Here is an 11,566-nt window from a genome sequence, read left to right as displayed (position 1 = left end):
CAACAAAGGCTTCGGAATGGAAACAGGGAGAATGTAGGCTACATACTGTAGAGTATGTAATACAGAACAGCCTCAGGGAGCTTAACCAGTTCATTGAATTTAGGTTCATAGGTGGTTCAAATACGTTGTTGGCTTAAAATGTGGCACACCAATAATACTAAATGATTCATTTTAGTCTTTGATTAAAATCAATTGCGTGTAGTCTAATTACATTCATTTGCGGTTAAATTCTTCCACTGCGAAGAAAAAAAAACACTGATTTCTTCTATCAAGATCTGACATTCCTGTTAACCAAAAACAGAAAGTTCACCACCAAAACCTTCGAACGCATGAAAGGATAGCCGAACATGAGCAAACACGTTTGACATTTCACTTGCGGCACTACTCTGCAGAATCACAATTAACACGGGAAAACGCCTCAAATTTTAAAAATCATCTTAAATGGCAAATCCATCTATCTCTCTATAAAGATTATTTCTGTTTATTTTAAACTGTAAACTTGTCATTTATCTATGCTTTTTTTTAAGTCAGAAATATCCATCACAGTTACTTTTAAAATTGTACTGATAACCACAGTAGACCACCTAATGTATTAGACTATTTTCGCATAACTAACCGCATTTGTGCGTTATATAGCTGGTTATATATATTGGTTAAAAAAAAGTTATATATAGGCCAGTTAAGATGGAAGAAAAGCGTTTTAAACCACTGCAAACGCTAATTAACCCCGCGGTGAAAGCCTGCTGGTACACTTGACTGATCAGAAGGACTGTGGGCACTGTATCCGACGGCTATGCCTTCTTTTGTTCTGCAGTCTGTCTTCATTTGCATTACAAGCTACAAGTTAGTTCTGGGTAAACGCCAACCTTTATTCCACGAATTTGATCCTGTTTAGATTTATTCGTGTGGGTCCGGGGTTATTAATGATTTTCCTGTGCGCATATTCATTTAACTTAGGTTTAGGGGGCCGAATAAAATTTTATTTAGCATACACGATCGCACATGGTATGAAAAACGACAGTAAACACAAACATGGCTACATTTTAACTAAACTTCTAATTGGCTTTAAAAAGACTTTGTGCCAATCCGATTTTAAAGAAGCCGATTTATTTCGGCTTTATTATTTTTGTTCTTGTCATCTTGCAAATGGTTTAATTTCAAAATAGGTTATTTGAATGCCTTCAACATTTTCAAATTGTTTTTAATTTTTAAATCAATAGCCTATACAATAAATTAATATAAAAACCAACTAATTTCATTTGAATAGTAAAATATAGCAAAATACATTATATAGCTATATTGCCTAATTTTACATGTACCGAATTAATCATGAGCCTGTGAGTAAACGACACAATGCAATTTGTCAATGTGGCTAACAACAGTTTTTGATACGTTTATGACCGTTTTAGCATTTTTTGTCTATCAACATCATTTAGATCGCGCATTTAAAAGGCTTTAAATAAGTGCACAATAAGCGCTATTATTATATAGGCTAACTGACCTAAACTTTTAAAATGTGCGAACTGTAAACATTTATACAACATCCAAGTCAATGAACAAACATGACTAGAACTTCTAAGTGTGACAGCCTCGCTAACCTCAGCGGCAGACGCATGCTGCCTTTCGCCCGCCTGTCCGCTGACGACTCCAATCCTCTTCACCAGCGTCCAATTCCCACATGATAAAACCACTATCTCGCTTACGCTGAATTCTAACTTTTCCCCATTCGTTCTGAACTGCTTAATGGCTTTTAAGAAAAAACAAAGAAATAGAGTAGCTGGCATCCATACATTATAAGCACAAAGTATTCATAGCCACGGTTCCTGCTAACTAAATTATTTGCAACATTAAAAAACTTTTTGGAGTATGCTATTTAGCGCTGGATTCCGAACAAAGAAACGGACTCCTCTCAGATATCAATTAATTATCCCCTACATTTATAAACGAGAGTTATGAAATCTCTCCGGCTTTGTGTTCAAAAATATGGTCAACAAACAAGCATGTAACTGCCTATCGATAACTGGTCATCGGATTTATAAATTAGGGAATTCTGAGATTTATTTCTAAGTAGACCAAAACAGTTCGCTAGCTCGCTTGCTAGCAGCCTACGATGTCCGGTACGACTGTGGCATCAAGCGCACTTACTAGACATGTGTCAGCCTTCTGTTTATTTAGATGACCGTAAAAAAATATTAAAAGTTTTTGTACATTCTGGAAGAAAACCGGTCACTTACTACGTGTAGTAACTATCCAGCCATCTTTCGGACTAACGCGACTTTTTGCGATCAGTAAGCATCCCTCCTAAGCAAGCTAAGTTTAGCTGGTTGATTCAAAGCGGCAAGGTTCTCTCCTACCACATCGATTAAGTCAAGCGGATATTTTGCTATCTCATAGAAAAAGAGAAATAGGCCTAAATCAAGCGCTATTGATTGCAAAAATAAGAGAACTGTAACGCGTAAATAGTGCAATGTTAGATTGACTCACAGTGAGTAGAGAGGAGGACCAGAAACCCAGCCAGTCGTGTTATCGCCATCTTGGAGCCAGTGAATGTTCTGTCTGAATGTACATGCGCAAATTACAGCGCTTTGTGAGGATGGGTAGGACAGGCCAGGGAGAGAGGTGGAGATCAAGCTGTTGTACCGAGTTTCCATGGCTACAGTGAGCATCTTTTCTATGAAAATGACAGCGGTTTGGGTTCAAAACAAAAGAGCACCGTTTACGTTTCTGTGGAGATTAATGTGTGGATGAATATTTGTCTTGACAATGTATTAGCCAACCAATTTATTTGAATATCCAGTTCACATTGTATTTCTTTAAAATTTTGTTGTGGATCAACAAAATTTCTCTTTTTGGGTTTACTGTATCTGATTTGGAGGTGTAGCCTTTAGCCAAGTATTTCTGTTCATGATCTGAGTTTTGTGGTGAGTGAAGTTTTGAGTATTCATTCATTCATTCCTTAATCTGGCATCACTTCAACTGAGAAGATGAACATGCAATCATATATACAGAACATTGAGCAATTTGTTTTCTGCATTCTGTGGCTTTGAAGCACATTATATTCATATAGCATCTATAATCTACATTTTACTATGAAAATTGTTCCAACTGCCTTGGTTAAAAAAAATTCTCAAATTCAACATCATAAGATTTTCATGCCTCGTGTGGCAGCTGGTTGCTATAATAAACAGCTTTAGTTTTCTTATATTCTAGTGGTGGATTTCTGGATTAAAATGCCAGACAATAATAAGGTTGTGTTTGTTTACATTTTGCAAATTTAGTTAATGCGTGTTTGTGGTAGCACACATTGGAATGGGATGATAATGTAATACAATTTTACTTTAGAGTCCAATACTCATATTGCTTGTTTAAAATAATGTACAATAGAAAACACTGCAATAATGCTTGCTAATTATCTAACCATCTAAAGCTTTCGAACTGAATTTCTGGATCAAAGGTATAAAATGGTTCCAGAACAATCCTGCTTTTAAAATAATACAAAGCCTTATCATCTGGCCCCACAGCCTGCTTTGCAGTCATGGCCATCACATCCAGTTTACATGGGTGGATGTGAAATGTGTCTTTTAGACTGTGCTTAGAATGAGACAGAAGGGGTCATGGAAAAAAGTTGACTTTCATGGTTGAAAATATATATATATTTTAGGGTTTTGCCCTCAAGTCTGTTTTACATATCTCCCACTCTCCCTGCTTGAACTGTTTTTGTTTATAAATATGCAACTGCAATGTTCTGAGTCACATTCAAAGCAGAACTCCTTGCAGCAAGGTCCAGGAAGGTGGATGGTCAGTGAGCTCATGAGAAAGTAAATGCACTCCACCAGGTTTTATAGACCCCATCATGTGTCCAACGAAGCTGTATGCACAGTGTTCCATTTTGGGCCATTACCAACCAATTGTTAAAAAAAAAAAAAAAAAGTTTTACGATGTTAATGCATACAGTAGGTTCACAAATGCATACAGAAACAAATACTGTGTTAATTTATCAACTTAATGCTCTGTTAATTAATTATGTCAAAGAAATAATTGGTTATTAAGCATACAAATTACATGAATTAAATGCATATAAAACATGGATTTAATGACAGGTATCATTGTATATCTCATGTAAATGCAATGACACAAAAATCTAGACAAAGTTGTTACACAAATTGAAAACAATACTGCTCTCTCTACATATTCTAGTTCAAGTGGCACACTGAAATTGTATCCCACGGTCAAATATTTTAATGTACTAGGCATGAAATCCATGATGCCACTGATGAAAGCTAGCCTACCCTAGCACTATACCAGCATTTGTCAACCAGTTGTTGTCGTTTTTGTTCATGTGCTGTAAGTTACTTGGCTAAACGAACAGGGGTCATCTTTAGCATTTAGCTTCAGTGCGGTTTCACTGTGGCTGTCTCAGGGATTTACTTCACCACCGGTGCTATAGCCTTGAGCTGCTCTGTGCCTGGGTATGACCTTGATAGCACTTTAAAAAGGTTTAAATCTCTGGACTCAGTTTTATGGCCAGAGATATGTACCACCAGACCATCATTTACCATGACATTTGGTATTATTTAGCCTTGGGCAAGCTGGTCACTGCATTTATTGTGTAAAAATGTTAGAAACTATGATGACAACCCATCTTATCTTCTCAGCCTACATTTTAACTCAGAACCAAAATATTCCAACAAGTGAGTTCGTCCCTAACTTGGACAATAAAATACAAGTTCCTTTTTTGCTAGGTGTTAATGTTATTATCGTAATTCAAGTGAATTTATATCACAAGTATATAAAGGGAAGAAAACAATCTAGATAATGCTTTCTGTTGTGTCTGTCTGGTCCAGACAGGCTGTGTAGGACGCTCCCCAGAAATGGAAAGTGCTCATTACTGATCCTCAGTCCATAACAAGAACACAGCAACTGTGACGTGTTTATCAGTCTCAAGGACAGCCATGAGTCTGAAGTTTAGCATGGCGTTCACGTGACTCAGTCAGACCCGCACAAGTCCTCCAAGCAAACGGCTCTTTACAGCACTGCATGGATTTGTATGGAGGTATAAAGGCCAAGCTAATTGGATGAATGTTGAAGACAAGGGCGTCAAACCAGTGTATTTATATCGCTGTTTTACAAATAGATTACCCGAGGTAAGACAGCTTCCTCATGTACTTGTGGGTGTTTGTCTTTTGGATGAAATTCTTTAAACCTGTTTGAGTGGGATTTCTTTGTGCAAACAAACAAATGAATGAATAAATAGCAATTTTTACATAATTCAATATTTATGTTTTCTTTTTGGAACCCAGTTGGATCAAGCAAAGAAAAATGACAAGTACTGTATAAGAAACAGGACAGTCAAATTAAATTAAATAGTTAATTTTGTTCCGAGAGGACCACATACATCTCTTGCAATCGCTTGAGACACACGGTAATCTGTCATAAGATAAATAGATGCTGCCATCATTAATGCTTGCTCCAGATGGCCCTCCAGTTCTATTTGACAGCAGAGAAATCTCCAATAAATGTATCTCTCATAAATAACACATAAATACAAAAAGCATCAACATGAAAAACAATGAGGAGGGACTGAGGCTAACAACAATGATCTCAAACATGCAGTAGATGACAAAACATTCAGTTGGATATTGTTCTTCTTTGATGGTGCCATATGGCTTGTGTGAAGATTTCTTTTTTTTTTTTCCTTTGCATCACTTCCTTATTTTCTCCATGTCCATTCTTCTGGAGGGTGTGTGAGGTTGCATGTATGAGGATGCATTTGAAAATGCACAGTAATGCGTTATATGCATAATTTGTCTTTCCACAGTTGGACCAGTGACATCTGAGATAATGAGATTAGTGGGAAAAGTGAGCTTGAAAGGAAAAATGAAAGAACAACTATTTTGTGCGCAAATTAAACAGGCATTCTGAATACAGATAGATAATATTTTGTTGGTTGGACAGATATCGATATAGATACAAATACTGAAATTTCTCTGCATACCCCTGAGTAAATGACTAAACCTTTCTCATGTGTACTTAAAATCAAATGTATTTTATTTGATGAATATATTTACTTTTCCAAGGAACTTAACACATCACTATAAATTTATGAAATATATTTAAAATTTCATGAGGAAAGAAGAAAGGAAAACAACATAAAATACTTTTAATAAATTATAATAAAAGAGAGAGAGAGAGGGAACAAGGGACACAATGTGTGTATGTCATTTCTATAATCATGTGTCACAATCATAATTCATTTTAGTATATCCTGAGAAAATTCAGAGATTATGGGCACATGCTTCCTGTTTTCTCCATGGGCCATGGGGCAACTTATTCCTAAAGGGAGGCACAAAGTTAGGTCTGAAGGATTACAGTTCCATGCTGCCAAATATGCCAAAAATGATATCCAATATCCAAAACAGGCAAAGTCACAGTGTCAGACCGTTGTCCTGGAATGAAAGTTCAGTGGCAGTTAGATGACCAAACATGACTTTGATGGTGACCATAACTGAGTAAAATGTTGTGTAAGTCACTTTTTAGGTAAGGATTGACTCACAGCAGTTTGATTTTACCACCCTGGTCATAGTGACATGCCAATTCAGTGTATTAATACAGTGTATTAGCTGAACATCTTTTTAAAAGGCATCTATTCCAAAGAGACCTTGCTGACTTCTGACATTGCTGCTTAATCGGTTTTTGCAGATCTATTCATTGAGTGGTGCCAATCATCAATAGATGCTCTCCAGCATATATAAAGTTGATCTATATTCTTTGTGCTGATTCAGAAGTTTGACTATATAATGAATTGGGATACTTCTCCAGAAATATGCATGGCTTGTTTTGCTGCATCTTGCATTTCCTGTCTGGCCATCTTTATGCAGTCCAGTCCCTGTGCCCAGAAGCAGTTTTTTGGCACATTCATCATCCTGCTGTCTTCCTGCTATTCTCTATGGAACACCAACTTGCGGATGGCAATGACTACTCCTTCCTCACTGGCACTACCGATGACTCCCGCTTCCCCACTGCAACATAACAAGTAATTACTCACTTTCCACAGGAAGCTAGTGTTTAGATATGAGGTAGGATGTGCTCCAGCATCTGACGTTTATGGTGAAACTTCAGCCTCTGAATCCTTATAACTAGAGTAAAACGCCTACAAATAATTAGCAATGTATTATTAGGAAACTCCCAAAAACTGTTTCATATCATATTGTTTACTTTAATTCGAAATGCATGAGACTGAGGACTGCTACTCAACAGTTCAGCTTTGGAATGTTTTATTGAGTAAGCAAGAGGGATCAAGCCAAGATGAAGTGAAGAAAAAGCATGCTTTCCACCTTAATTTGTAAAAAGTACAACACCATAGCTAAAACTTTACAAAGTTCCATCAGCACATATTAACCCTATGCATGTGGGGTTAATACGTTTTAAAAAAAATGTTTTTACATGGTAAGAACAATCACTTCCCTTTCCTCCAGATGTGTGACTTCCATCTGTCCGAGCCATCAGCATGATGCACTCTTTTCCTGTTTAAGGAAAGGAAGTGTTAGCATTTTTATTTTTAACAGAGGAAAACGAAGTAGGTCTGTAGCATTCGGTCCGACGGAAAACTGGATTTGTCTCGGCCACGCCTACTGGTGGACAGAAGACACACGCCTGGGTTGTGCTAACTAATCAGCCCAGGTGCTTAAAGGTGTGTTCTTCTCTATGGTATGAGACCGAGACTGAGAGAGTGCAAGTCTAGTTTTGAGTTTGCATTTGTGTTTTTTTTCCAGCACAGAAACTGGAAACTGAAAAGTTGGCCAGCTGAGACAGCGGGAGCTGAAAAGTTGTTGCTGTATTGTACATTTTTGTCTTGGTTATTTTAGTTTGTGTTTGTGTTGCTGCACTCTGTCTCTCCACACGGCGAATGATGGTGCACACCCGGAACTGCTGTCTCTTCCCCCCAGGGGTGTCGCACCGGCCTGTGGCAAGGTCAATTGGTAACATTGACAAACCGAATCCTGTGCTCCGGCAACTGTGTTCTTCACTCATGAGAAAAACTCAGTCACAAACCTGGCTGGGGTGGCCATATAACTTCACGTCAGTCAGACTGTTAGGTGCACCAAATGTGAGTGTGGAGATAGATATAACAAACGCTACCTAGATATCAAAGGCAGATTTCGACTGTAAAGGAGCCTCAAAAAAGCTGTGTGATTACAGACCTCTTAAACATCTGTGTGCAACCCAAAACTGCACCTGTGCTTTACGAGCAGTGGTGCTTTCTTTGTCAGTAAATTAGTAAGGGTCAAGTATCCCCTTGTTATCACCAACAAAACACAGACTAAGCTGCTGCCCTGTATTGTCTCTGTATTAAATGTGGGTTAGTTGTCCCTGTGAGTAATCCCAGGTTGTTTCTGAATTGTGACTGCAGAGACAGCACAGCTGTTTATCACAGATCTGATGGGGGAATTTCTTCCAAACTGATGGCTTCGTAAATCATATTTTACAGAAAATGCCAGTGGAGCTGCAACATTGTCACTGGCAGGTTATCCACTCTGTATAATTAATTGAAAATAGTAAAAAAAAATCCAGTTTAATGTTTCAATGTTTTGATAATATACTGTACTTCAAGGAAAAACTTGATCAGTTTCGCAGTCAGTTCACCTTCCTTGGGGTGGGGTTAATTTGTTCACTATTTTTGTTTGAATTATTACAGCATGATGCAGTGCCGTCTATCATTTCTATATTTAAAGCTCCGTGCAGTTTGGGAGGGGAAGTAAAAGCCTGGGGCAGGGGTTGAGTGAAAGCTTTGAGTGGACAGTGGAAACGATCACCGGCAAGCACGTAGCATTTCTCATTCTGTGTAACGGACACAACTGTGAATCACTCGCCTGAGGCTCACACGGAGACTGCATCCCATCTCAGGGGTTAGATGACAGAGACAGGTCCCTGTGGACACAACAAAGCAGTAAGCTTATCTGTTGCAGCTGGCCCTGCACTGTTTATCTGTCTATTCTCATGCTATTGTGCTTGCTTTCCCATAATTAAACACTCAAAAATGGTAGTGTCCCATTATGGGGTAATTAGTCTCCCAGCAGAAGGGTGGGGTGTAGGGTGCAAATATCCTTCCCACGTTTAGAGCGAGTCCCCCGCACTTTACATATTTGACAAAGATGTTGGACACCAGCTTCTCTCCTACCACCAAGCAACAGTATAGCCCCATATTCATCTACACCAAAAAACAAAACATTTTTTAGTTTTTCTATAGCACTTCTGCCAAGAGCATGACTAATGCGGTCGTGAGTAATTACACTTCAATTGATTGTGCTTCTGTTTTGCTTTTACAGCTTTATTGGTATTTTTTGAATTGCCATCTTGTTATTTTGGTGAGTTGTACATCTTACGTTTGTGTAATCTTTTTGTATTTTTCCTAACAGGCTTAACTAGTTCACAGTCGATCCTAGGTTTTCACATTCATGGTCTCTGAGTATTTACCACCCGCCTCTAGGGTTACTATTCCTCTTAACCCCGATATATGCACTTGTATTCTTATTGTAAGTCGCTCTGGATAGGTTCTGCCAAATGCCAATAATGTCCTGTAATGTAGCACAGATGTATGGCTATTTTAAAAAAACAAAGGCTATCCAATCAGAGAATAGCAATCAGATTGTCTGCTGCTGATGAGACATTGGGGGAATGGTTAAAATGGCAGGCAGTGGCTCGCCCTCCCCTTACATTGCTGTTTGCTCAACGTCGGCGAACCGCTAACCTCAAAATGTAGTGCGAGCACTTGAGAAACCCAGCACCTGCTTAAATTCTCCAGCCAGTGTTAAGGAGTAGCCGCATTGCTGGAGATGTGTTGAGGGCAGAGTCAGATTTCTCTCTGCGCAGAATGTGCTTAAACTGTGGATCCGCACCTTGCCAAGTGCGACGGCTTCGGGGAGACCGAAAGATCACGGGAGGACAGAGAACCAGTGGGTGAGGAAGGTGAGCAAGTAAATGGGTCAAGACTGGCGACTTTTGCCCCTGCGCGTGGGGCTGCACTGGAGGGGGTGTGCGAGTGGTTCCTAAGCCAGGAGTGCAGTTCAGATGAAAAAGAAGAAAAAAAAGAAAAACCCTGTCCAGTTGAATCTCAATTTCAATTATGTAATGGGAGCTGACAGTGCCCTGGCATAAAGAGACAAACCAGAAGACAGACAAGGGCCTGCATCTGGAGCCTGATACCTCCGGTCTGTCTTGGGGAGGGGGGAGAAGTCAGAGGTAAGATGTGTGCACGTCGCAGCGGGCATCAAAAATGGATGGAGGGAGAGTGTGAGTTGACGTCTTGTGCCTCCCACTCATCTAACATTCAGAGGCTAGGTGTCACAGTGGAATCAGTTTGAAGGTCGGCCCGGAAGGGTCACAGGGACGATGAGCTCCCTTTGCTTTACAGGAGTCTAATTTGAAACGGATTAGGGAGCGGCTGATTATGTCTGGATCAGGGTTCTGTGTGGCTGCGAAGCCACAGAAGCTCTTAGGCGCTGATACTGGAGAACATGAGCGGAGCAGTTCCGAAGCGATTTAAAAGCGCTAAACCTCTTACACCTTTCTTTTAAAGCTCTTAATGTGAAGTAGGATTGTGTGTTGGGATTTTTTTTCATGTGACTAACTAATTGAGATTGGCTATCTCCCTGCAGTCTTTCTCAAGTTTTTTTCTCAGTTACATACAGGGAAGGTGTTAGAACTTTAGCATTGATGCCCCTATCTGTATTATTCTTCCCTACTTCTTCATGCAAAGAGACTCATGGCGTTTTGTGTGTTTTTTGCATTCCTTACCATTCCTCCAATAAGATTGATGTCTTTTGCTGCAGGCACCAATTTCATGGTTCTGTGGCAGATTCCTGTTATTGGTGTATTATGTTTCAGAAGTGTGGTGAGAGCTGTCCAGCGAGAATGGTTTCTCTGGGTGAGAAATAATTTTTGTCGGGCCGTAAGAACAAGCTTCATGCCCCCCCCCCCACCCCCATTCCCCCTAAAAGCTGTCTTTTGCTTTCAGGAATTAGCCGTGAGTGGATTAACAAGTAGCCAGGGCAGCCAAGCCTGGGATTTCTGGTGTGCGGTGTTAAGAGAGACAGGCAGACGGGCTTCAGAACAGGTTGCCCTGGCGACCCCTTACACAGTGGGCGGGTGCGGCAGGATGAAACCCGCCCACCTGTCCAACCGGCCCCTGCGTGGCCTGGCCAAGTGGCTCCCATCCTGGGCACAGCTGTCGCTGTCCCCCGCATGCCAGGCGTGCATGACACGCTGGGCTGGGCTGGGCGAGGCACAGATGAAGAGATGGCGACTTCAGTTTTTCACAGCATGGAGCCAGGGCTGGGTCTCGGGGTAGCGTGTGGGGAACATCTGCAGGGAGTGGGCTGGGCGAAGGAGCGCATGCCCTGGAAGCCTGCCAGGCTGACAGATGCTGTGTAGCACCTGAGTGTGCCATGCCACTCTTTTCCCTCCTATGCTACAAACAACAGTCCTGAAGCATACTTCCTCCTGGCAAGCCCACCTCTCTCACTGAAAAGCCAACTCTCTCTACTCTGTAGATTAGTTATATACATTT

At 40.3% G+C, this 11,566-nt stretch overlaps 1 protein-coding gene across 1 annotated transcript in view; it reads right to left on the bottom strand.

The window, feature by feature from the left end:
• Positions 1 to 2,609, bottom strand: part of jam3b (junctional adhesion molecule 3b) — a 34,271-nt gene extending 31,662 nt beyond the window's left edge. Inside the window, exon 1 of the mRNA XM_064351065.1 lies at positions 2,485 to 2,609. Coding sequence (XP_064207135.1) covers positions 2,485 to 2,533 — 49 coding nt within the window. The 5' untranslated portion in view covers positions 2,534 to 2,609. The remainder of the gene's footprint in view (positions 1 to 2,484) is intronic.
• Between the last annotated feature and the right edge of the window lie 8,957 nt (positions 2,610 to 11,566).

Source organism: Anguilla rostrata, chromosome 9, assembly GCF_018555375.3.
Source record: "Anguilla rostrata isolate EN2019 chromosome 9, ASM1855537v3, whole genome shotgun sequence".
Classification (NCBI taxonomy): domain Eukaryota; kingdom Metazoa; phylum Chordata; class Actinopteri; order Anguilliformes; family Anguillidae; genus Anguilla; species Anguilla rostrata.
Note: the sequence above shows the minus strand (reverse complement) of the source record. Positions and strands in the feature narration are given on the sequence as shown.